Source organism: Herpailurus yagouaroundi, unplaced genomic scaffold (genome assembly GCF_014898765.1).
Source record: "Herpailurus yagouaroundi ecotype Mexico unplaced genomic scaffold, PumYag 77, whole genome shotgun sequence".
Taxonomy (NCBI): Eukaryota; Metazoa; Chordata; class Mammalia; order Carnivora; family Felidae; genus Herpailurus; species Herpailurus yagouaroundi.
The window spans coordinates 43,098,681-43,125,287 of record NW_024412388.1 but is presented as its reverse complement, the minus strand read 5'-3'; the positions used below and the strand labels follow the sequence as shown (position 1 = coordinate 43,125,287).

General features: G+C 43.5%; 2 protein-coding genes and 1 long non-coding RNA gene across 5 annotated transcripts; 2 read left to right on the top strand and 1 right to left on the bottom strand.

Annotated features, from left to right (window-relative positions):
* The first annotated feature begins 1,687 nt into the window (after positions 1 to 1,687).
* On the top strand, positions 1,688 to 10,570 carry MAGOH (mago homolog, exon junction complex subunit). The gene is made up of 5 exons (XM_040470311.1): positions 1,688 to 1,859; positions 3,989 to 4,047; positions 4,429 to 4,539; positions 9,139 to 9,221; positions 10,331 to 10,570. Exons 1-5 carry the CDS (start codon positions 1,772 to 1,774, stop codon positions 10,428 to 10,430), a joined length of 441 nt encoding a protein of 146 aa, XP_040326245.1. The 5' UTR covers positions 1,688 to 1,771; the 3' UTR covers positions 10,431 to 10,570.
* Positions 10,571 to 12,728: 2,158 nt separating this feature from the next.
* Positions 12,729 to 18,720, top strand: CZIB (CXXC motif containing zinc binding protein). 3 transcript variants are annotated; one of them, XM_040470299.1, is made up of 8 exons: positions 12,729 to 12,861; positions 13,050 to 13,133; positions 14,252 to 14,308; positions 14,675 to 14,756; positions 14,895 to 14,995; positions 16,769 to 16,846; positions 17,525 to 17,590; positions 18,460 to 18,720. In XM_040470299.1, the coding sequence occupies exons 1-8, from the start codon at positions 12,856 to 12,858 to the stop codon at positions 18,535 to 18,537; spliced, it is 552 nt and encodes a 183-aa protein (XP_040326233.1). In that variant the 5' UTR covers positions 12,729 to 12,855; the 3' UTR covers positions 18,538 to 18,720. The 3 variants fall into 3 exon arrangements, with proteins under 3 accessions (XP_040326233.1, XP_040326234.1, XP_040326236.1); XM_040470300.1 differs by having other exon boundaries at positions 12,730 to 12,861; positions 14,964 to 14,995; XM_040470302.1 differs by having other exon boundaries at positions 12,765 to 12,861; positions 14,199 to 14,308.
* Positions 16,364 to 22,248, bottom strand: LOC121027149 (uncharacterized). The gene is made up of 2 exons (XR_005788579.1): positions 21,765 to 22,248; positions 16,364 to 19,214 (listed from the first exon to the last, which is right to left on the bottom strand). It is a non-coding gene; the product is annotated as an uncharacterized LOC121027149 (long non-coding RNA).
* Positions 22,249 to 26,607: the final 4,359 nt, after the last annotated feature.

The window sequence follows — 26,607 nt, the reverse complement described above, 5'->3', positions numbered from 1 at the left end:
CTTGAATTCACAGACCGTGAGACCATGACCTGAGCTGAAGTCAGACACTGACTGAGCCACCCAGGAGCCCCTTAAAAATTTTTTTTAAAGATGTTTATTTTTGAGAGAGAGACAGAGTGTGAGCAGGGGAGGGGCAGAGAGAGAGGCTGACACAGAATTTGAAGCAGGCTCCAGGCTCTGAGCTGTCAAAACGGAGCCCATCTTTCTCTTTTTTATACAATTCCCTTGTTACCACCCATATCCAGTGTTTTTTAAGAAAATGCCTTATGGTTTTATAGCAATTTACAGTTTGCAAAGTATTTTTCCAGTTTCCAGAATATTGTTTCCTATCCTTACAACAGTCCTGCCAGATATAAAACATTATTTTGCTTATTTAAAAAATAAACTTGAAGTCCAAAAAGTTAATCAGTTCGCCTTCAGTCACAGTGAATCACAGTCATTAACACAAGCCTCCAGTGATTTTTCCCCATCCCACGCACTCTATACTCGGCTGCCGATTATTTTTTTCAGGAAGAAAGGGAGTAATGGTAAGACTGGGAATGAGAATCAGGGACCCCTACCTGAATACAGAATAGTATACAGTTATAGTAGCCAGGTCCCAAGAATGATGCCATCTCAGCACTGTCTCTAGAACTGATTTCATTACCTTCTCTGGCTGGAACTTAGATGAGCCTAAGCAGGCGTCTTCTTATTAAGAATTATTATTCTTCTAATAATTAGGATTTTGATTGTTCTTTGCCTACTCACGGAGGAAAATTTTTCCACAGCCAGAAAACTTTCACTGAGGTCAACCACTTTGACCTGAAGAGACAAGGGCCTTTTGGGCATTTGTCCTCAGACATGGCTTATCTGGGGTGCTTTGCAAAAAAAAAAAATAAATAAAATAAATTAAAAAAAAAATACCAACCTCTACCGTGAGAGAGCTTGATTAATTGGTTTGGGGTGGGGCTCAGGCATCAGTATTTTTTAGATGCTCCCAAATGACTCCATTGCACGGCCAGGGTTGAGAATCACTGCTGGGTAAAAAATGTATAGAAAACGAGTAGGAGATCAAATATTCAAATTAAAGTTCTACTCACAGCATCTTCTCTAGAGGCCAGTGAGGTAGAAAGGGAAAGGTAGAAATAAAAAGAAATAAAAGTATTAAGAGATAAAATGGGAGGTAAGTTAGTTCCAGGGAAATGGCAATCTCCACCCTGGATTCTGGAAAAGCGTCTCTGGGAACGGTTTTCTTGAACTGGTCCGTGAACAGTAAAGTTCAGTTGGAGCCAACTTTTGACACATGTACCATTGTGTGAATTCTAGGGAGTCAGGTCGTTTAACCACGTTTTACTACGGAGACCTAGATCCAGAGATGGTGAATAGATTGTTCGACTCACACAAGTCGAGGCTGGAAGGGCGCAGCCTGGAAGGGCGCAGCACTCGGGATGCTCAGCCCGAAATAAAAACAACGCCCCCACACCTTCCACAGAAACCCAGAGGCACTGGAACTGCTACTGGCCTGAGGTGTTAAGAAAACCCTGGGAAGCGAGCCTCAGCCTCGTTCCCGCCTCTGGTCGAGGAGGCGGGGCAGGTGGAAGAAGCCTTGTTTCCGCTGGGGAACGGGCCAGACTTGCCCCCACTTCCGGGATTGGGGGGCTACCGAGCCGCTGCGCTAAGGCGGACCGCGTTGCCTTTACGTCACTTCCGCGCGCCCTGCTAAACGTCAGCGTTGGGCGCAAACAGTGGCGGTGAGGTTTGCGGGTAAAGTTTGGTTGCTTCCTCGTGAGCCATGGAGAGTGACTTTTATCTGCGTTACTACGTGGGTCACAAGGGCAAGTTCGGCCACGAGTTCCTGGAGTTTGAGTTCCGACCAGACGGTAAGAGCGGCCTCTGGCCCCCGGGAGCGAGGACTGGGCCTGGGGTCGGGCGAATGGGGAGGCCGGGGTTCCGGAACGTGCGAGGAGCTAGAAGAGGAAGGGACTGTTGCCTGCGGCTCGGATCTGAAAGGATCACTCCTGTGTCCGCTCCGCTGGTTCTTTCCATATGCAGGGACTTCTGTTTGGTGACATTTTTGCCCAGAATGCTTCATTCAGCAAACATTGAGTGCCTACTTTGCCAGGCTCTGTTTCACATTCTGGGAGGTAGGAGTAAATGACAGACAAGCTTCCTCTCGTGGAACTTGTACTCTGGTGCTGGGAGAGATATCATAAAAGAGACTCCAGACAGTGACAGAGTGGTCAGAACATAAAATGATGGAATAATTGCTGGTGGGCTGCTTCTAAGCGGGATGGCCACTGGCGTGCTCTCTGTAAAGGTAATATTTAAACCGAACTCTGATTGACAGGAAGGAGCCAGCCTTGTGAAGCTCAGGAAGAATGAGCAGTTCTGGACAGAGGGAGTAACAAGTGTTAAGGCTGCAGGGCATGAATGAGCTAGGCATGTTTCAGGTGGCTAGTATGGCTGAAGAGTAGAGAGCTCTGGAAAGAAGAGCAGGAGACAGTGTCAGATAAGTAGCCCGGGGCACACCATGTAGGTCTTTATAGGCCATGGTAAAGAGTTTGGATTTTATTCTAAATGCAGCAGGAAGCATTTGGAAAGATTTAAGGAGAGAAGAGATGTGATCTTTTCCTGAAAAAGCATTCTAATTATGGGCAGGAGTGGAAACGGGTACTTATTAGGAGACAGTTACGTGTTCCAGACAAAAGGATGTTGGTTGGGACTAGGGTGCTAGTAAAAGTGGACAGAAGGATTTAGGATACTATTGGAGGCAGAACCAATAGGACGTGGCTGTTTGATAGGATTTGGGAGAAGGGCCACCGTGGTGAAGGAAAAGGAATAAAAAAAGAAAGAAAACTCCCACTAAAGGGGGGCACAAAGATGAATCAGACAAACCCCAGTTGTAAACAAACAATGACAAGACAGTGTTTTGGGTGCTGTGGTAGAAACAGATCGGACTCTGGAACAGAAAGAAGGCACCTAACTAGCCTGAGAGTCAGAGGAAGCTTCCGGCATACAATGACTCGATGAAAGGGGGAGTGTTAGTCTTGAGTACTGTGTAGGAGTTGGTTAGGCAGATGAGTCAAGGCATTTGGACAGCATTAACATCATAGAGGCTGAAAACCAAAAAGAGCATGGGATGTTCCAAGCAGAAACCAAGCAGTGAGATTAACTCCAGCTATGTAAGAGAGGGCTGTTGCAGGAGTGAGCCTGAAAGGCAGGCAGGGGCTCAGTTTAGCAGTTTGCCATGTTGAAGAATTTGGACTTTATCAAGAAGGCAGTGAGAAACTATTGTCAGTACCAGAGTAGCCTATTTAGATTGGTCTGTTACTTCATCACTTTGTCTACTGTATGGAGAATGAACTGAACCAAAAGAGAGACAAGGCAGTGAGGCATCAATTAATTTGGCTCTTTTTATATGTGTGCCTTCTATTCTATAGGTCAAAACAAAACAAAACAAAACCTTCATACCCACCATATACCCCGATTAGTCTTTTGGATGCACATATACACAAAGGGCCTTATATGCCAAATATGCTCAATAATAAAATCACAACTTTTCCATCATGGGAGTAGATCAGAATGTTGCATGGTCACATCAATATACGTAAACAGCATTTTACAGTTTTCAGGCTGCTTTCAACTCATTTGAGCCTCAGGAGGCCCTGTGTGCAAGGAAATTACCAATTATTATCCCTGTTTTCAGCTGAGGACATTAACTTGCAGAGATAGGATTTGCTTGTGTTCTTTTACCACACTTGAGCCGCCTTTTGCAAGAATTATAATTCAGTGTCAGCAGTATTTTTGGCTTTGAGGCTATCTAATAGCCTAAAGTGAAGAACTGAAAAGACTGCTGTTGTTGGAACCCCAAAAATATAAATAGTAAATCTGTTAGACACTGAAGGGAAAGGTGGTATACATTTTAAGCAACAGGTGATAGTCTGGGTGAGCTAACGATGCTTTATTCATATGTTTTTATTATACATTGAATGTTTTTTACTCCTCACAGGGAAATTGAGATATGCCAACAACAGCAATTACAAAAATGACGTCATGATCAGAAAAGAGGTAATGAGCCTTCTGAGAGCCTTTCATTCACTGCAGTTTAGCCTTTTGTCTTATTTTTGTTCTTTCTGGGAGTAGTGTTGAAAAAGAATAGAGAAGCGTAGACATATCTATAGACACCTAAAGTTTTTCTCACATCTTCTTTTAGTTTATATTTTCTTTCACAGTGCTGAATCAATTACTGGTAATCATTTAAAGTCTTGCAGGTGTTGGTTTAAACTCTGAATCTGCTACTTATTAACATCATTGAACACATGTTAGATGCCAGGCATGGCACTTGGTATTTTACACACAATTTTGTTTAACTTATTGTAAGCCTAATCTTTCATCACTGTCTGAGTCAGAACACTTGCAACTTAATTCCATTTTTCAATTTGCTTTCAGGCTTATGTACATAAAAGTGTAATGGAGGAACTGAAGAGAATAATTGATGACAGTGAAATTACCAAAGAGGATGATGCTTTGTGGCCTCCTCCTGACCGAGTAGGCCGGCAGGTGAGTGTTTTAGCAACTATCCTGTATTGCAGAAATCTTACAAATAAGGTGCTGTGCATAGGACATTGAAGCTGTGGTGTGTGTGTGTGTGTTACGGAGCCCAACACAAAGCAGATTACCAGCTTTGTCTAAGGAAGCAGTAATCCCACAGGGAGGATACAGAGATAGCAAGTGGTGTTTCTGACCACCTAGAGCCCAGCCCTGGATTTCTCCATGTAACTCTCCCCACAGCCCTTCTCAGAGTTTTCACTGCCCACCTCACTTACTGAGTAACGACTATGGACAAAGCAGTGTGAAGATACAAAGATAATTAGAACATGGCTATTTCAGCAAACTAAGTATGTGTGTTTAAATTCATGGCTTATACATTTATTCTGAAGACTGTTATGGTAACTAAAATAAAAGCCAGTGTCATATTTGACTGTGTTAATAGGAAAGCTATTTCTCTCTGCCTCAGCTGCTCCCTTCCTAATCCAGACGTCTAATTGATTTCCTTGTTTCTTGTCCTATATAGCCCATTTTTCCATCCTGAAGCTAGACTAATCTTTAAAATGTAAATGTATGTATTCCACTAATTTTAAATTCTCCACTGCCTTCATTCCATTTAAAATCAAATCCACGGAGGGGCACACCCGGGTGGCTCAGTCGGTTGAGCGTCCGACTTCAGCTCAGGTCATGGTCTCACGGTTTGTGAGTTCAAGCCCTGCGTGGGGCTCTGTGCTGGCAGCTCAGGGCCTGGAGCCTGCTTAAGATTCTGTGTCTCCCTCTCTCTGCCCCTCCCTTGCTCATGCTCTGTCTCTCTTTCTCTCCCCAAAATAAATAAATATTTAAAAAAAAAATTTTTTTTTTTAAATAAATAAAATCCAGGGGTACCTGGGTGGTTCAGTTGGTTGAGCTCCGACTTCGGCTCAGGTGGTGATCTCACAGTTGGTGAGTTTGAACCCTGCATCAGGCTCACTGCTGTTAGCGCAGAACCCAATTCAGATCCTCTGTCCCCCTCTCCCTACCCCCTGCTTACGCTCTCTCTCAAAAATGAATAAACATTTATTAAGTAAATAAATAATAAAATCCAAACTCCTGCCTTATCTTCGACCATTCACACAATCTCTTACTGTGTTCAGACCTTACTGACCTAATTTCTGTTCCTCAAGACACAACTAGGTTGTTCTTAATTTAGGACATTTGCATTTGCTACATGCTATCTGGAATGTTCTATCCAAGACTGTCTTTATTATTGCAGGCTTCAAACATCACTTCCTCAGTGATGTCTTGCCTATCCATCCAATCTAAAATGTCCCTCCCCATTTTTTTAAAATAAGATCTGTTTATTTTCCTCCTAGCATTTATTACTGTCTGAAATTGTCTTGTTTGCTGTCATGTATCCCTTTTCCTCCCCCACTACAACAGACACGCATATACCCACACAAGCTCCTTGAGTACAAGGATTTTGCCTATTTTTTTTTCACTGCTGTATCTCTGGTGACTAAAGTAGTGCTAGTGTGTAGTAAAAGCTCAGTAATAATTACATTTATTAAATTAATATAAAAACCCAGATAAGTTCATTCGTAAATCACCTCAAAATGATGGGCAGCTCTTGAGGAAGAGTGAAAAAAAATCCTCAGTACTTTCTAACGTTAATTTCTAAAGTTGATTTTTAATTTATGCCCATAGGATCTCAGTAGAATCATATGTACATATTTTGCTTTACCATTTATAACATTTTCAGCTCTATTAACTCATTGAACAATCACAGTAGTCCTATGAAGAGGACATGGCATACTCTTAGGCACTAGCAACAACCTGTCGGATAGGGTAATTATGATGAAATTCCATTTGTCATCCCAGCAAAAGCTATAAAGAACTTGGGAGTAAAAAAATTTTGTTAAAAATTTCTTTTTTTAAACCTGCTGGCTCAGTCAGTTAAGCACCTAACTCTTGATGTCAGCTTAGGTCATGATCTCACAGTTTGTGGGATAGAGCCCACATCTGGCTTCACGATGACAGCAAAGAGCCTGCTTAGGGTTCTCTCTGTCCCCCTCTGTCTCTGCCCCACCCTCCTGCTCGCATGCTCTCATGCTTTCTCTAAAAAAGAACTTGGGGGGCATCTGGGTGGCTCAGTCGGTTAAGCGTCTGACTTTGGCTCATGTCATGATCTCAACGTTCATGGGTTCGAACCCCACGTTGGGCACTGTGCTGACAGCTCGGAGCCTGGAGCCTGCTTTGGATTCTGTGTCTCCCTCTCTCTCTGCCCCTCCCCCACTCACGCTCTCTCTTTCTCTCACAAATAAACATTAAAAAAGAACTTAGTAAATTTAACAAGATGTATAAAACTTACGGGAAAGGGCTTTATGAAGGACAAAAATATGTATCATTTTTATGGACGGAAAGATTCAATATTGTATCAATTTAATTAAAATTTATAAATTCAAAAAGTCATAATAATTTATAAGTTCATTGCAATTCAAATCAAAATCACAACAGGATTTTTCCTAAGACCTAAGAGAGCATTAAATTCATGGAAGATCAGGGGTGCCTGGCTCAGATGGTTGAGCGTCTGACTTCGGCTCAGGTCATGATGTCATGGCTCATGGGCTCGAGCCCCCCATCAGGCTCTGCGCTGACAGCTTGGAGCCTGTTTCCAATTCTGTGTCTCCCTCTCTGCCTCTCCCCCTCTCACACTCTGTTTTTCTCTCTCAAAAATAAATAAACATTAAAAAAAAATTCATGGAAGATCAAAGGGACAAGAGTAACCAAGATAATTTTAAAGATTTCTTGAAAAGGTATAGTCATTTGTACTGTGGTATTGCCTCAGAATTGGCCAGTAAACCATTGGAACGGATAGAGCCCAGAAACAAACCCATGAAGATTATGGGAACTCAGAACAGTGTACAACAGAGGTGAGCTTTCAAATTAATAGAAGTAGGATGGATTGTTTAACAGTTATACCGGTACAATTTGCAGTATGTTTACAGAATATTTTTAAGTTAGACCATTTATAGAAACAAAGCAAGATTGTAAAACATAAAAGAAAACTTAATCTTCTTATTTCTGAGTAGAGAAGGAATATTTTAAATTCTTCAAGGGAAAAGATTGATAAATTTGACTTCTTTAGTTAAAACTTCTGTTTTAAGACATCATGATAAAGTTGAAAGGCTACAGACTGAAGGAGGATGTTTGCAAAACATCTGGTAAAGGGTTTTTACATCCAGGATATATCAAGAACTACAAATTAATAATAAAAAGATAAGAATGTGAGTTATGAGTAGACAATTTACAGAACTGGAAAAACAAGTGGCCAATAAATACATGAAAATATCTATAGTTTCATTTTGAGAAATGAAAATTAGGAAAACAATGAGATGCCATTTCAGACTCATTGGAATGGCAAAAGGAGGGGGGCATCAAGTTTTAAAAAGTATATGAGAAAGGGGCGCCTAGGTGGCTGAATTGGTTAAGCGTCTGACTCTTGATTTTGGCTCAGGTCATAATCTCACAGTTCCTGAGTTTAAGCCCTACATTGGGCTCTGCACTGACAGTGCCAGGCCTGCTTGGGATTCTTTCTGTCTCTGTCTCTCCCTCTCTGCATGTGATCTCTCTTCAAAATAAATAAAGTAATTAAAAAAAGGATATGAGAAAGAAAAAGATCTTACATGGTAGTGGGAATAACATCAGTACAGGCATTTTAGGAAATAATTTGATAGTATCTGGCAAAACTGAAAAACCTTATACCTTGCTTCTAGGAATTTTCCTAGAGACATTTTCACATACAAGGAGATGCATGGAAGAATATTCTTGCCACATTGGTTATAGTAAAATAAATTGGGAACTTAAGTCTGCTTCAATAGGGCTATGATTGGAATATTCTAAAGCATTTAAAACTAATGAACTAGGTCACATACAAAAACAGTGTTGATGAAAAAAGCAAAAAGATGCATATAGTATGATCATTTACGTAAAAATGTAAAAACATACCACCAAATCAAAAAACATGAGTGGAAAGAATACGCCTCAACTTCTGGGATGCAGGAAGGAGAATGGAATGGGGAGGTGGACCTAAACTTTGTAGGTGTAATGTTTTATTTCTTTAAAAAAAAAAATCTGACACAAGTTTGACATACTATTAACATTTTCACATCTGGGTGTTAAGAACATCAGTCTCATAGTTTTCTATATTTTCTGTTCGAAGTCTTCATAATTGAAAACTATAAATCAAAAGAAATAGAAAAAACTTAAGAAAAAAGAAGTAGGACTCACTAGATTGTAAATTCCACAAGGGCAGAGACCTTTGTTTGGTTTTGCTGATCTGTCCCAAGCACCAAGAACAATAGCTAGCACACAGTGAGCATTCCCCCATAGATAGTTTTTAAAGATTTACAGTGCTCACTATTTAGAAATTGGGACCCAAGAGCATACAAGGATGAAACCAGTATTTAATTTCTTTGTTTCTAGTACCCAGCACAGTTTAGTGATCGGAGTGAACTGGTCTTGTTTACGTGGCCATCTGTCATCGAGTTTGTATGACTTGACAGATGATGCATCTTCTGCGGGGTTGATGAAAAATCCAACTTGGCTTGACCTAGTTTTTTTTAATGTTTCTAGGAGCTTGAAATTGTCATTGGAGATGAACACATTTCTTTCACAACATCAAAAATTGGTTCTCTTATCGATGTCAATCAATCCAAGTAAGTGTGCATGATCCTTATATCCAGATGTGTCTGTTTTAAAGCAGATTGATAAGAAGCCTTAACCAAATTGGGACCATCATGGTAAGATCTTGTACAAATGCAATACAGAAGGGGTCAGCTTTGTTCTCATAGAGACTCCAAATTATTTTCACGGGCTTACTCCTGTTGCTTTTGATGTTTTATTCAGTCATTGATACATACAGCTTCTCAGTGACACGAATGGAGTAATGTCATAGGAGCAGCCAAAGTAGGTAGGAATCTGGCCAGAACAGAAAATGAAATATACCAAAAAGGAGCTTGAGATAAACTGTACAGTCAGTGGATCGATCCGAACACCTTCCTCAGTGTTGGCCATTCAGACTAGCACATCTTACAGTCTATGGTGAAACTTGCAACTGTTTAGAATACAAATTTAAAAATCATGTTGTCAGTAGGGCAAATTATAGAGTTAAGACATGAGTTTGTATGCTACAAAGAGCCCTTAGAATTTGGCAACCTCTGTGGCTCCTGTGTTTTGAGGATTTAGAATTATATATGCCTCACTTTTAGTACATGTCACGCATAACTGTCTTCCCTTGGACAGTCCTCTTGTTCTTAGCTAGTTGTTTCATAGTAATCTTCAGCTTTTTGGTCCTGCTTAGTACTACTACTTTTTAAAAAAGTTTTCCTAATTCTGAAAGTAATACATGCTCACTGTAGAAAATACAGAAAAATAAGGGGGAAATCCACCCATAAACTTACCAATTAAACAACCATTATATCTCGAAGTATTTCTTGTCTGTTTTCTGTGCATTAAAAACTATATTTTAAAAAGTACAAAAAATATACTTGAGATCAACAATATTTTAATCATGATTTTTTTCATTTAATATAAATATTTCCCTATGAAAAACATTAACATTTTAAATGACCTCATAATAGTCTATTTTAATATATAACACATAGCCTTTTCCTTCAATAACACTTGGTTATTTTTAAAGTTTTAATTTTGTATATATCTTTATGAAGAATGTCTTGGTACATAAATAATATGGGTTTTTTAATGCATGGGGTGTTTTGGCCAGTTTTTTCAGCTTTTTTAACATATTTTTCCTCTTGCATTATAGGGATCCAGAAGGCCTACGAGTATTTTATTATCTTGTCCAGGACCTAAAGTGTTTGGTCTTCAGTCTTATTGGATTACACTTCAAGATTAAGCCAATCTAGATTGAATATTGGTGTGGACACATGGGGGGTTGGGAGTACCTGTTTTTAATTACCATTATCAGGAAATTTTTGTGTATATCAGGGCAATATTTTTTTTATAAACTATAAACGTCTTTAATAAATACATTAACAAAATGCAATTTTTTATTATTTCATAAAGACCTGAGCATGTGAACTTTTCTGTTATTTTTTTAAAATACTAACATCGTATGTGAAGTGTGGCCAAAAATCTAATCAACTCTAGATACAACTAACAATTTATAGGAATAAGAGAATAGAGAAAAAAGTTATCAAATACAATAGAAATCCAATCACCAATATCCAGAGGAAATTCCAGGGCAGAGGATCTGGTTTCTTCAATAAACAAATCGCAAACATAAAATAGAGATGGGGTGAGAACCAGATTTAAGGAGATTAAAGGTGATTTAAGAGACACATAATTTGGGGCACCTGGGTGGCTCAGTTGGTTAAGCATCCAACTTCAGCTCAGGTCATGATCTCACGGCTTGTGAGTTCAAGCTCTGCGATGGGCTGTGCGCTGACAGCTCAGAGCCTGGAGCCTGTTGCAGATTCGGTCTCCCTCTCTCTCTGCCCCTCCCCCGCTCACGCTCTTTCAAAAATAAACACACATTAGAAAAAAACCACATAATTAGTACACTATTTGACCCTATTTGGGTCATGATTCAAAAAACAAAATTGACATCATTGAGGAAATTTGAACACTGGATATTTTATATTAATGAAGTATTGCTAAATTTTTTAGGTGTGAAGTGGTATTTTTTTCCTCCAGATTTATTGAGATATAATTGAGGTTGGGGTTTTTTAAATCATCTTTTATAGATACATCTGCAGGTATTTCAGTATGGAGGAAAACATTTTGGTTTAATACATTACAAGGGATAAAATGCCTGGTCTCAGAAAAGTTTTCCAATAATCCATTTTAAAATCAGAAATACCGGGGCGCCCGGGGGGCTCAGTCGGTTAAGCGGCCTACTTTGGCTCAGGTCATGATCTCACGGTCCGTGAGTTAGAGCCCCGCGTCGGGCTCTGTGCTGACCGCTCAGAGCCTGGAGCCTGTTTCAGATTCTGTGTCTCCCTCTGTCTCTGACCCTCCCCCGTTCAGGCTCTGTCTCTCTCTGTCTCAAAAATAAATAAACGTTAAAAAAAATTAAAAATAAATAAATAAAATCAGAAATACCAACACCCATTAACAACTGATACCTAACTGATACGGATACTGTGGGAATTTGTTCAGCAGGTGTATTTGTAGGAACGTTTTCTTGATGTTAAATCGCACTGCTTCCTTAGCCAAGGAAGCTTCCTTGCTGGTTGAACAGATTGTGGGCGCTGAAAGGAGCTGGGCTTGACAAATCTCATTTGAGGGGAAGTGATTAGGCATAAGCTCACGTCCCTTAAGACAGGCCAGCTTGGGACAGGTCCCAAGTCTTCTGACTCCTAGGCCAGTGTCTCCCCCTGAACCCTCCTCCAACACACACAGTGCCTCCTTCAAAGATTACGGGCCAGCAACTTAGGTGCAGATCTGGGACCAGAGATATCAGGGCTCCTAACTCCAGTGTATATCCCCACTATAGAAGGGTTCCCCAGGGCAATGAATCAAGTTGGTGGTAAAGTAGCCAAGCACAGTCACTCCAAATTTTAAATGGCCATGAGAACCCCAAAGGCTCTAAGTCTCAAATGGGCTGTTCCTTGGGACACTCACAGCTTTTGTATGGTCTCAGATGTGCCCTGGGTAAGAGGACAGTTAAGGCAAGGTTCAGTAAATGTACACGGAGCCCAGAGAAGAGCCCTTGAAAGGGAGTGGCCCCTCTTGGAGACTGCAGTGAGAGACGTGTACACGGGGCAACCTTCTGAAGGCAGGTCTCCGGGGAAAAGAGGAAAGAGCAGTTTAGAGATGAAAGGCTCCATCCCCCAAAATCTGCGAGGCTGGCTGTGGGCAGGGGGAACTGACGTGATCTAAAAAGCCTCAAAAGGCAAGCAGGAACCAAGTGGTTGTTGGGTGAGAGAAGACCAGACTAGTTAGGAGCTGGGAAACAACTGAGGAGCAGGAAAAAGCCCTGGCCGAAATTTCGGGTAGGGACTATCTTGTTTGCTACGGTATCCCTCAAACTAGCATAGTGCTGGCACGAGATTGGCGTTCAGCAAATTGCTGACTGCTGGAGGAAGGATTCGCGGGTCTGAGTTCAGGCTAATTGCGGACTCACGACACCTACACAGGTCCACCTAATCGAAGAAAAAGCCCGGCATGCCCCGGAAGCCGCGGCGCGTGAAGACCCCGCCCTCCGCTCCGCCCCACGCACGCCGGAGGTCTGCACCCGGGTGCGCTGGCGGCGCCCACCGTTTACGACGGGCCGGAAAGTAGCGGCCGCAGCCAGTGCCGGGCCTGGTCGGGCCGAGCCGGGCCAGTATGGGGGTAAGGCGAGGGCGGGCTGCCGCCGGGACAGGGACGGGAAGGTGGCGGGAGCTTGTGCCAGGAGGGAATGAGAGAAGTGGGCCCGCGCTGAGAAGGAGCGGGGAGGCTCGTACCGGGAGGGGAGGGACTGGGGCTAGATAGGGCGGCGCAGGCGCCGTTGTTGCAATTGCGGTGGCCCTCCCTCACAGAAAATTGCGCTGCAGCTCAAAGCCACGCTGGAGAATGTCACCAACCTCCGGCCCTTGGGCGAGGACTTCCGGTGGTACCTGAAGGTACAGCTTGATGGGAGGGGCCTTGGCGGGAGAAGGGAGGAGCATCGTGGAGGCTGTAGGCGCGGTGAGGTTCCGGGCCCCGGAGCGACTCCGGAAGGGGGCGGGGCGCCACAGGCCTATCCCCAGGATAGTTTTCCAGTCCCGAAGTGCCGGTCCAGCGGGAGCTTTGTGTCCAGCAAGATCAGAAATATGTAGCCATTAAATGTTCTTTTCCTGGATAATTTTGTTCGCTTTTTAAAATGTATTGGTTAATTCTTAATTGGTAGTCTTTTGGAGTTCCTTTTGTAATTTTCTCTCCGTGAAATATTTCATGTTGTGTAAACACCGAAAGACTACCTGAAGAGGGCTTGGGATTATTTAGTAAGGAGGAGAATTTCGCTGTTTTATTCGTTGATTAGGCTTTATCGTGAAAGCGTTTTAATTTTGTGCGTGGCTTCCCCCTTCCTTCTCTACCCTATACTGGTGAATCTGGTACTCTGGTGACTGGGTCTACAGAGGCCCCCCTCTTACCTGAGCAGTTTGAGGTCCTTCACTCTTCCAGATCTCAGAACTTCTGCTTTATTTCCCTCGTTGTCTAAATCCCAGCATCCTTCAGAACCTGGCAAAAGCTCTGTCTCTTTCAGGAAGCTTTGTTGGCACCTTTATTACCAAATACTTTGAAGCCCGAGTACCAGAGCTTATTTGAGGAATTGATGCCCTCTGCTTCAAAAAGCACACAGTCTAGTTAAGGAGACAGAGAAATAGAGTAACGACAGAGTGATGAGTACTTTTACTAGGAACCTACAAGGCCTGTGAGAACACAGGGAAAGCTCCAGACCTAACGAGGGGATGGGGGTGAGGGCTGTTGAAGCCATTTCTGTACTATATATTAGCCTTGAATTTCCAGCTAGACTGGGTGCTTCTAGGAGGGGTGCATGCCAGCACGAAAAACACTTGACCTGTTCTTTGCCCGGAGAGAAATTCAGTTACATCCTTGGTGGGGCCGGTTGTAAGGATGAGGTGAGACTGTGGACAAGAGGGTAGGTTGAACATGTCCATCTCTCACTGTTCTTACCCTTCCTTTAGTGTCTGCCCAGCTGAACCAGCTATTTTACTGATCTTCTTTTTCCTCCCCCAAGATGAAATGTGGCAACTGTGGTGAGATTTCAGAGAAGTGGCAATATATTCGGCTGATGGTAACTACTCCCCCTACCACCTACCCAAACACAAACACACATATGCCTCTGGGCAGGGATTTAGGGAGAGAACCTGTGGCCCTAATCGCACAGGTCTTTGCACTCTACTTTCTGTAGTTTGGGAAGGCAGGCACTAGTGTGATCAACACTGGGAAGACCAGGCTTCTTTGGGATGTGAGGCAGAGCTCAAAACCGAAAAGAGTCTTTTCCTCAGTCTCAAAAAGCCTCCCCAGGATTCTTGTTGTAGCAGGTGGCTCTCCCTCTCTCGATCTTGGTCTCTTTAGCCAATAAGTGGTAGGACTGGGTCTCTTTGAGACCTTTACAACTAATTGATGTTTGACTAGAGGTTCTTTTTACCCTTGCCAGGACAGTGTGGCACTGAAGGGAGGTCGTGGCAGCGCCTCCATGGTCCAGAAGTGCAAGCTGTGTGCAAGGGAAAACTCCATCGGTAGGTCAGGTTGTGAATCCTGAGCTTCCCCAACCAGGCCCATATCTTCCTGGTACCAGACCAAAGGCAAGCTCATGTTACTGTGGGTGGACCCAGGCCTGAGGTGCCCAAGCAATTGCAGCAGACTCTTTTTCCCAGAGCCACATCTGGGCACCTGGACAGGGCCAGGGTATGGACTCGTCAACTTTGTCTTCTCTTATGTTTCAGAGATTTTGAGCAGCACCATCAAATCTTACAATGTAAGTTTCCTGCTGTGGTGGCAAGTGTGGTGGGATTAAATCTAAGCTGGAAGCTAAGAGGCCTGGGTTCTAGAGTTCTGTCTGTACCAGAGTGACTTGCCATGGGACATTCATTCATATACTTGTTCATTCATTCAGTCTGTCATGGTATTAGTCGTCTATTCACAATATACTGGCTGAGTGCTTGGTAGGAAAGAGATTCATGAACAGGCTATTAGAGTGTTTTCTTTATAAGCACTGGGCTGTGGATCTCAGTGTACATCTGACGCAACCTGGCCACTCAGTTTCCATCATTGAGAGTACTTTGTGTACTCTGGGGGACTAGTGAGCCTTCTCTGAAACCATGGGTGGGACAGTCCTTTGGTGCATCCCATCCTTGATATTGACGTTATAACTAGTTATGCATTACTGTGTTAACAAAGTAGTCTAAAGGGGAGGGAGGGAGTGTGTGCTTTGTGTCTCTGTTTAAAAGGTAGTTACTTGTATTCATCTATCCCTTATTTAGTATTTAAAAAAAATTTTTTTTAATGTTTATTTTTGAGAGAGACCATGCGTGGGAGAGGGGTAGAGAGAGGGAGGAAGACACATAATCTGAAGCAGGCTCCAAGACTCCCAAGCTGTCAGCACAGAGCCCAAGGTGGGGCTCAAACTCATGAACCATGATATCATGACCTGAGCCAAAGTCAGATGCTTGACAGGCTGAGCTACCCAGGTGCCCCTCCCTTGTTTAATATTTTTGAAACATGTCTGATTTTTGCCAAATTCTCAGCTTTTTCCTGAAGTTTAAGGGAGAAGTCATGAGGATTTGCTTCCAAGTAATTGATAATATAGTGGAAGAGACAGATTAACAAACAAAAACAAACCAGAGCCAACAGAGTGTCTCATCAGTGCTAGGCACATGGTTAATGTATAGATTTTATAGTGAATGACACAATGTGATTGAATGTGTGGGTGTGGTGCCTGGCATCTCTGAGCCCGTGGGTGAGGTAGGCATGAGTTTCCTCACTAACCCACCCCTCTCAGGGTGCCACCTTCATGTGAAAATTCCATTTCAAAGGCCTTTTTTTTTTTATATAGTTTATTTATTTTGAAAGAGAGAACATGAACAGGGGAGGGGCAGAGAGAGGGAGAAGGAGAGAGAATCCCAAGCAGGCTCTGCACGGTCAGTGCAGAGCCCAATGAGGGGCTTGAACTCACAAACTGAGATCATGACCTGAGCTGAAATCAAAAGTCAGACACTTAACTGTGTCACCCGGGCACCCCTCCAAGCCTCCTGTCTCACAGCATGGCAGATGGTTAGCAAAAGGCTGCAGTTAAGTGTACTGGGCCATTTGGAAGATCTGGAGACTTTATAGCTTAACATTCTTGTTCATATTTTTTGAGAATTTTATCATTTATTGAGCATAGTCAGGGACTATAGCTGGGCACGTTACACACAGTTCAGGTTCTCACAACAAACCTGCAGTGGTTTCTTCAGCCCAGTCTGACCATCTTAGATGGGAAGAGAGGCAGAAGGCAGAGCTCTGTCTGAGCTCATATCCAGGCAGGCTGACTCTAGAACCCACAGTGTTTCTTCTACAGCATCTGTGTACAAGAAGGTCTCATGGGGAGCAGGTGACCAGTGCAGACTTCTTCCGGAAGGGAATGGGTTGCTCCTGAGTCCCATTCTGGGCTCACAAGGGCAGTTGGGCCCACTTGGCAGGAAGAGCAGGGGCAGTGGGATCATCCTAAGGGCCCAGTTGGGTCTGCCCCCTCAACACACTTCCTTTCTAGGCTGAAGACAATGAGAAGTTCAAGACAATTGTAGAGTTTGAGTGTCGGGGCCTTGAACCAGTTGATTTCCAGCCTCAGGTGCGTGTATCTTCCCAGGGAACCTGTATCTTTGGGGAGGGCATATAGAAAGCGACAACAGAACTCTGCTTCATGCAGAGACCATGGACTAGGACTTCCTTCTCAGAATAATAATTGTTATTTATTAAGTGCCTACCATATGATGGGCAAGTTCTGGTCACTTTTACGTGTTACTTTGTTTAATCCTCACAGTGACCTTGTGAAGTTATTCACCCTATCTTTCAGACAAGGAAAGAATTTCAGATTTTGCAACTTGCCCAGGGTGACAGAGTTCATAAACACTGGTACTATTATTTGAACCCAGGTCTGTCAGACTCCAGAGCCAGTGCTTATCCCACTTTAGTTGTGCAGCATTTTGACCTCACAACAAATCTGTGAGGCAGGAAGATGAGACAGTCTTGTCATCCCCATTTCATAAACAATATGACTCAGGTCCAGATAGGGGAGTGACGTGCCTAGGATCTCAGAAAACTGGGTAATGGAAAGGTTTACCCCACACCTCCTGTCTCTGGTCCAAGGCTCTAGTTTGGAGGAACTACTATACTCCTGGGGCAGCTGCCAGGCCCTGGAAGTGCAGTAGTTATTCTAGAGCAGGTGCCCCCACTGCATCTCTGTCCTCACATGCCAGACTGGTGCCTCCTTTCCCCAGACTAACAGCTGCCGTCCTGTCACCTACAGGCTGGGTTTGCTGCCGAGGGCGTGGAATCGGGGACGGTCTTCAGTGATATTAATCTTCAGGAGAAGGTACAGGACTTGGGGGGTCTTGCAGGGTGCTGGAGGGTACCTGGTGGGAATTACCCTTCTAGTGGACAAAGATCATCAATACAAAGCTGACTCCACGTTTTTTTTGCTGATGATTTTGGTGTTTAAAATGGCCCCAAGTGTAGTACTAAAGTGCTGTCTAGTGTTCCACAAGCAAGAAGTCTGGGGTGAAAATGCATGGAGAAAATGCATGTTAGATCAGCTTTGTTTAGGCAGGAGTAATAGTGCTGTCAGCTAGGAGTTCAATATTAATGAATCAACTATATATATTAAATAAGGTGTTTTTTGTTGTTTTTTTTGTTTGTTTTTTTTTTAACAAAAACTTACCCAAGACAAGGTTATATATTGATTGAAGAAAATGTGATCAGATGCTTCTGAGAACCTAACCTTATATTTTCCCTGGGAATAGTGGTTCACTGTTTGCTAATTCAGTGTTTGTAGTGATTATGTAGATTGTAACTACCATGAATAACAAGAATCAACTGTATTACTGGCCACATTACTGTCTTACATAGGCCTTGTGGTCAGGCTTCAAAAGAACAGAAACTTCAGTTTGCATAGCACCTAATAACAACAGTAACTGAAATTTACTGAGCTCTTATATGCGCCCAATACTATGCTGAATACTTTTACATGTGTTACCTCATTTGATTCTTTCAAGATGGAGGTCTGCTACTGTCTGCCCCCCCCCCCCCCCTTTTTAATAGAACTGAGACTCAGAGAAGTTAAGTGACTTGCCCAAAACGGAGTCTGGCTCTGTTCTGGGTCATACATGTTTGAAGTCCCAGTTCGTGACCACTGTGCACACTGTCCCATCTCGTGAGGCTAATAACGGCCATTTTCCCCCACAGGACTGGACTGACTATGACGAAAAAGCTCAGGAATCTGTGGGAATCTATGAGGTCACCCACCAGTTTGTGAAGTGCTGAACCCTCTTCCTGCACACTTGCCTCAAAGAACTGAGAAGGGACAATGTGCCCCAAGCAGCAGAGCCCACTGAGGCTAATCCCCTCATCCCCTGTCTGCTGGAAGCTGTCTGAGCCCTCACAGCCTGCATGCTGGGCTCTGCCACAGCTTCCCAAGCATCACCAATAAAGCCGCTGTTTGTGCTACACTGGTGCATGAAGACAGAGTCAGGTAACAGCCACTCCCTCCACAAATGACAATTCATGTTGGGAGTCTCTGATTGTTTCCTGGCACATTCCCACAGTACAGAATCCATTCTGTACTTCTCAGGGCTTTCCAGCTCTTGGGGAGGGGGCAGGTCAACCCGGAGGACCTACGTCCTGAACCAAAACAGTGCACTGACCACCTTGCTCTCAGGTAAACCCAGGCATCTCTAGCTGGTGTCACTTCATGTTCCAGGGCTGGTAGGGACTTTGGAGTCAACAGTCCAGTCCTGGCATGAATCTGCTCTGTAAAATTCCTGCCAGACAGTCATCAGGTCTGTGCCCACTTGCTGTGATGGGGCAATCCTCTCCCATCAGGGGAGTCAGTATGAAAGTTCTTCTTTCTGCTAAGTCAGCCTCTGTGCTCCCTACAGCTCCTGCTGGTCCTGGGTTGTCACTGTGTGGTCATGCACCCCTGTGGAGGTCTTAAGATCCCCCTGCAGAGTAGAAAGAGGAGTTCAGTGCACAGTAAGGTCAGGAGGACGTGCTCGTGCCTTCACACTGGTAAATCCACCATCTGGAAAACCTGCTGTGAGACCTTATTGCTCTAGTGTTCTGCTGGAACCAGGAATTCTTTGCAATAAAAATTACTGCAATTTCTGAGAGGCCCATAGGGGAAGAGCCTGCTCACTTCCAGACCGGTTGTGGGGGGCACTACCTCAGATTTCAGGCAAAGCTGGCTGTATCCAAGGGTGGTGAAGAGATTCCTACCTTGTCCATTCTCTAGTCTGGCACGTACATCATGTTTCCTCCAGGTTCTGTGTTCCTGGCCCCTGGACCTCTTTTTTTGTACCTGATAAAGCAGGGCTTCTTTGGCCCTCCCTCAGCAGGTCTATGAAGTGTGTCACCCACAGGGTCCAAGTCCACTGCCTGGCATGAAAGCAAATAAGTGGAAGAAGCCCGAGTAAGCAGCCTTTCTAGGTTTTGGCCTCTGTAATATCCAGTGTGTGTTTGCTCATAAAAACAAACACTAAAAGGATCTCAAGGTTTTCTTTATATTTTAGATTATTTTCTCATTTCTCAGGGAGGTAGAAGAAACCAAATGATCACTAACAGATTAAAGGAAAAATAGATTATGACAACAGATGCAGAAAAAATATTCAGTAAAATTTAACACCGATTCAACAGAAACAATAAACCATAGAAACTCTTAGCAGACCACAAGTAGAAAGGAACTACCCTCATCTCACAAAGGAGATCTACAGAAAACCTAGAGCAAAGGAAATGTGTGAAGTATTCCATGCAAGGTCATGGTAAGATGAGAATCCCCTTGATCACTGCTACTCTTCCTTGTGCTTGAGGTCCCACAGCAAAAAGAAAATAAGGGTAAGTCTCGAAAAGGAAGAAACAACTCATTTTCACAGGTTGGATTTTCTAAGTGGAAAATCACAAAAGCATGAACAGGTACTGGAATTATGATCAATACCCAAAAACCAAATGCATTTCAGTACGATGGCAATATGCAAAATCTAATTCAAGAAAAAAGTGCCATTTATGATAGTAGCAACAAAAAATACCTCCAAAAGTAAGTAGGAACTAAATCTATCAAAAATGTTCATGACCTTATTGGACGAAATTATTAAACTTTGCTGAAAGGTGCTAAAGCCTAAATAGAGACCTATGCTATTGTTGATTGATAGGAAAACTTGAAATTATAAAGATCCTTCTCAACAAATATATCTATAAACTTCTTGTGGAAATCTCAACTTTCTTTTAAACAGAATGTAAATTCTGAAATCCATGATACGACACAGGTGGGAGACTCCCTCTACCAGCTACCACGATGTAGTTACAAAGCAATGGCAGTTAAGCCACCATGATATTAGAGAAAATTATTAAACTTTGCTGAAAGGTGTTAAAGCCTAAATGCAGACCTATACTATTATTGATGGATAGGAAAACTTGAAATTATAAAGATCCTTCTCAACAAATGTATCTATAAAGTTCTTGTTGTAATCTCAACTTTTTTAACAGAATGTAAATTCTGAAATCCATGATATGACGCAGGTGGGATACTCCCTCTACCAGATACCATGATGTAGTTATAAAGCAATGGCAGTTAGCCTCCGTGATATAGTATTTGTATATTGTGATATACAAATAGACCAGTGGAACAGTAGACAGACCCCTGCATGTATGAAAACTGCATGGTTTAAGACAGGTGGTATTGCCAGTTTGGAAATTATTAACTTGCCAATAAGTGGTGCTGGGGCAATTGTTTACATTTGCCCATTAAATGAAACTGGGACGTTATTTCACTGGCATATAAGTCTATTCCAAGGTTAGTTCTCTTGGGTGCTTTGATACAGCATTATGCTGGGTAGAAGAAGAATCCTGGGCTCAGTGTCTTCCTTACTGTAAACCCTGGGGAAGTACATTTCCTCTCAGGACCCCATTTTCTCCATCTAAAAGAAAAGGGCACTTTGACCTCTGACATTCTGTTGCTCAATAAGATTAGTCAAAATGGTGGCAGCATGTCTGAGGCCTGCCCCTCATCACCACCAGGAAAGTTAGTTCCTGGCCTCACACTCCAGGACTGTGGTCTCCTGTCCAGGTAGTGGAAGTTAAAGCAGCCAGATGTGGGGACAAGTGGAAGATGAGACCATTTGAGGCCTAAGTTCCCTACCATCTTAATTTGGACATTCTGCGAAGGTCCTTAGTATGCTCTTACATGATCCCTGAACAGCTGTTTAAAAGGTACCATCTTTATCCAGTAGCATTTTTTTAAACTAGGCATGTGTGTGTAAACATTTGACTTTTTGTGAATAGCAATGAGATGAAGGTTGGGTAACATTAGGCTGCATCCTCGTGTACAACCGTCATTTCTGTTGTTTCCCAGAAAGGGCAAAGTCACCCAGAATCTCTGCCTGGCTAGGCAGCCTGAGTGATCATCTCACAGTGCTGTCCCCATTCCTGTGTGAGCCAAGTTCCCTTGGACTGAGCCCTTTCCCTCATTAGCCATTAGAGCTCCAGAGAAGGCTGCATACCTGGCTGGCCTCCAGAAAGCTCAGGACCCACAACACTGGACATCTTCACTCTCCTGACACTTAACCATGCATCTGAATTTTCATTCGGCCATCTTCCCTGAGGGTTTCTGCTGCAGCAAGCTCTAGAGGGAGAAAGATGAATCAGACCCATGCTGTCTTGTTCGAGAGCCAAGTAACTAAGCCACTAATTAAAATAGTCACTGCCAAACATACATACGCATTGGATCACTAGGATTACTTGAAAAGGGTAAATTTCCTGGCCCCACGTCATTCCCACTGAATTAGAATCTCTGGGCTAAAACCTGAGATGAATCTGATGTTTCTAGACCACCAGAATCACTAGAAGAGATTTCACAGCAGGATGTGCTCTGGGCCGCTGCAGGGACTAAATGAGATAATGAAGGCAACATGTTCAGCGCAATGTCGGGGGCACCACACACAGGAAGAAATGGAGGCAGTTCCAATTTTGTTAGAAATGCAGACAGTCTAGGACACCTGGGTGGCTCAGTCGGTTAAGTGGACTCTTGATTTCAGCTCAGGTCATGATCTCACAGTTTGTGAGACTAAGCCCCTTGTTGGGCTTTGTGCTGACAGCACAGAGCCTGCTTGGGGTTCTCTCTGCCCCTCCCCTGCTCTCACATGCATGCATGCTCTTTCAGTAACTAAATAAACGATAAAGAAATGCAGACAGTCTGGGCTGTTCTCTAATGACTAAGTACCCACATGGAGCTGCTCCCTAAACTGGGAAACAGCAGTAGATAGCCAACCTTGCCCTAGTTCCCCAAGTACTGTACTGCTGCTACAGCTCCCTCTTCTGAGCCTATCGCTTCCTGCTTAGAAAGAATTGGTTTGGACTGGAAAGACACAATCTAACAAGACAAGACAAACACCAGCTGTTGCTTATAAAAGCCAATTACTTAGATTTATAGCAGACATGGGCTGAGTTACAGGTGAGAAAAGACCTGGCTTTGGGTTAATCATAATAAGCTCACCCTATGACAACTGCAGATTCACTGTGAATTAAAAGTGATCACAGGCTAGATCAAAAGAAATAATGGCAAGAAATAGGATGAGAGCAGGCCCTCTCTCAGCCCCTGATTGGTTAGTCCATGCTGTGGTGAACTGTCTCATTTGGTGCTCTGCTCTTTAATGCAATTACAAACAAAACTCAGTAGGCCTGGAGATCATTCCTGTGAGGTATAGTGTGAGAACAGGAGAGGTTTCTCTAGGAGAAAACATTAGGAAGGGGGTTGGGGGGAAGGGGCAGAGGTGATCAGCCTCTACAGAGCTGAAGGACTGACATATGGAAAAGTGCAAAGACAAATTATACTCCATAGGGGCAAACTAGCACCAAGTGTAGAGTTTCAGGGGGATTTCAGTTCAATATAAAGGAGACTCTCCTAATGTCTATCCAGAATTGGAATGTGATACATTTTACTTCATGAGCTCCCATCCCTGGAGGCTTTCAAGAAAAGACTATGAGGATTCAGGCCTCTAACTTAACACAAGACCAGATTTATCGCATCAGAATTTCTATTTTGATGCATCCAGGCAGGAATTACTGGGCTAGACAATACTAGGAATTTTACAACCTTAAGAATCACTACTACAGACAAATATATGGAGTTGAACTGTCAACTGTCAAGGCTAGTCGGTGAGAAAACCACAAACTTGTTTCTCTTCTGAAATATCCTAATAACAAAGTTTTAACAATAACTGAAGAGGAAAATGAATTTGCAACCAGTGTAATTCAATGAGCTAGCTCTCCTGAAAAACCTGGGCTCTCGCTGGGTTGTTGCCACTCTTCTGATTTGCTTGGAGTTAGTATGGAGAGGCTGCTTCAGTACCTTCGGCATACTGAACTGTAAGCACTGTTGTCCACTCTCTCTTGCCCAGCTCAGAACCTCTACCTACAGTGACCATCTTGCTGTTCCACGGACTACAAAGGCTCAGATGCCACGCACTGTGTTGAACATGGGGATGATGATACAGCCCTCAAGACGCTTGCTGGGACAGATGAACAGACAATCACAGCACGGGGCTTCAGGCGGATATTCTGTCAGTCAGTTCCCAAATATTTAACCAGCCCTGGGCCCCTCCAGTTGCCCACAGCCTCACAATGGAGACAACTGCAGAAACTATAAAGTGCTGTGGGAAAGGTTAAATTGTCAGGACGTTTTGGGCATACTCAGGAGCACTAATTCAGTCTCAGGATAGGGTGAGGGGAGGTTTCCTACAGGAAGTGAAATCTCGCTGAAATTTCAAAGACGAGCAGAAGATGGCCAAAAGGGCGGGGAGGGGGTTATGTTCCAAGCAGAGGCAATGGCAAATAGCATGGCATCCCTGAGGATGTGCAAGCTGTTAAGATAGGTGAGGCTGAAAATATCAGTTGGGTCAGCCCCCTCAGGGACTCAGCTGTCACATTAAGGGATATGGACTTCTTTGCAAGGTAGTGAAAAACCATTTTAGAATTTTAAGCAGGGATATTTCAAGCAGGCTTGAAACAGGGAAAAAAAATCACTGGCTACAGTGAGGAGGAAGAATGGACTGGAGTGAATGAGTGAAGTCTAGAGTCAGGAGGGCCAGTCAGGAGTGAGGAAATAGATTCCACCTCTTGAAAGGAGAAGCTGCAAGGTTACCCTGCAAAGGTGTGGGTGCTAGGAGAGAACAGACATCTCCAGCAATAACCCACTATGTGTCAGGCCCTTTACTGGCTAAAACAGAAGTCAAAGCTAGGAGCAGCAGGAGAATGGAGAAAGGGACGACCCGCCACACCCTAACCTCCCTCACTTTCTCCACCCGCCACTGTCTCGTGCCCCCCTCCTCAAATTCTAGCCATTCTTTGTCATCATGTTACATGAGGATAACTGGAGAGGTGTCGCTAGATTCGGAAAGCATGTTTGATGTGGTCTAACTGAAAACATAAGCTAGTAGGAACGACAATGCGATACCATTTCACACTCACCGCAATGACCACATGCAAAATAGACAGATGGATGATAAGTGGTGGTGAGGATGTGGAGACATTGGAACCTTCATACTCTGCTGGTGGAAATGTAAAATGTGTCCAGTGGAAGACACCCTAGCAGTTCCCTAAATGACCAAACAGAGCTATTACATGACTCAGCAATTCCACTCCTACATCTATACCCAAGAGAAATGAAAACATGTCCACACAAAAACTTACACACAAATGTTCACAGAATTATTCTTAACAGCCGAAAAGTAGAACAACCCAAATAGCCATCAACTGGTGAATGAATAAAATGTGGTATATCCATATGCTGAAACAGTATTCAGCAATACAAAGAAAATAAGCATTGATACATACTAGAACATGGGTAAACCATGAAAACATTATGCTAAGTGAAAGAAGCCAATCACAAAAAGCCATACATACATCGTATAATTCCATGTATACGAAATGTCCAGAATACGAAAATTTAGAGAGACAAAGAGTATATTAGTGTTTGTCTAGGGTTTGTGGGTGGGGAGGGAGGAGTTGAGGGAAAAGGAGAGTGACTGATAACAGGTACAGCATTTATTGGGGGGATGAAAATATTCTAAAATTCATTGTAGTGATGGTTGTGCAACTGTGGATATGCTAAAATGGCTGAATGATACATTTTAAATAAGTGGAATATATAATGTGTGAAGTATGTCTCAATAAAGCTATAAAAAAAACATAAACTACATGATATCCACAAAACTCACTCAGGAGGTCCAGGGGGAATCTCAAAGAAAAGCAAATAATCTCCAGAGAGGCTGGTATGGCTGTGAATCTGGAGATGAGCCACACTCATTCCAGAGTCATGAACAGAGAAAGCCACCTGGACAAAACTTGTTGACTTCCCAAAGCCTACTCCTCACACAGGAAATTCCACATGGGAGCGGCTTTAGGGTCAGGAAGAGCAGGGATTAATTTAACAAAGTTCATCATTCTCCTGAGTTTGGAGGTCAATTAGTTTCAGATGTTGAATGAAACAATTCAAGCATGAACCCAAGACCAGAAAGAAGGGTCGGGTAAGTTGTAAATAGGAATGCCGAACACTGTACTACCCAAGGGTCCATTCACCCTGAACATATGCATGAAACAGGCATCTCAGCCCTGCAAGTTCCAATCAAAGCTTCGGTCTTAAGAGCTTATGCTGTGGGGAACTCGCTATGCAAGTGACTGGAACCAACTCGCTTTGATAAGGAATGGAACAGCAGAGACCTCACAGCAGCAAGAGAACACAGATTTAGCTTCAACTATATGCCAGATGCTCTACCTCTATCATTACATCCAGTCCTCATTACATCCCCGTGCTATAGGAACTGTCCTCATTCTACGAAAAGAAACTCACACAGCAGACAGAATAACTCGCCTTTGGTCACATAGTGAGGACATGGTAGAACCAGGATACCAGGAGTTCCGGTATTTGGAAGGGGGCGGGGGGGCGGTGTCACTATTTGTTTATGACAAATAGTACACATCCAGGATCCTCTCCAGTTAGAAGTTCTTTGAGACGAGGCCCTCGTTCTTGGTTAGTCGGAGAAATGGAGTCGTCTGACTCACCCACCCTGCAAATGGCCCCACAGATAGCATAGGTTTTAAACTTGCTTTTGAACTTGCCTGCCATCCTGTCAACCATTTCCGCTGTCCGTACAGGTGCACGAACCCACCGGCGTAGTTCCGCGGCGAAAGCAAACAGTGGCCGCCACCACGCAGAGGAAGCGCCAGAGCAGAGGGAGGGCGGGGCGGGGCCTCGGCAAGTGCTTCCGGGTTGGCACGGGTACGGAGAGACTCTAGTTCAGGTTTTCTTGATAGTTCCCAGGTGAGAGCAACATCATGTTCACGTGC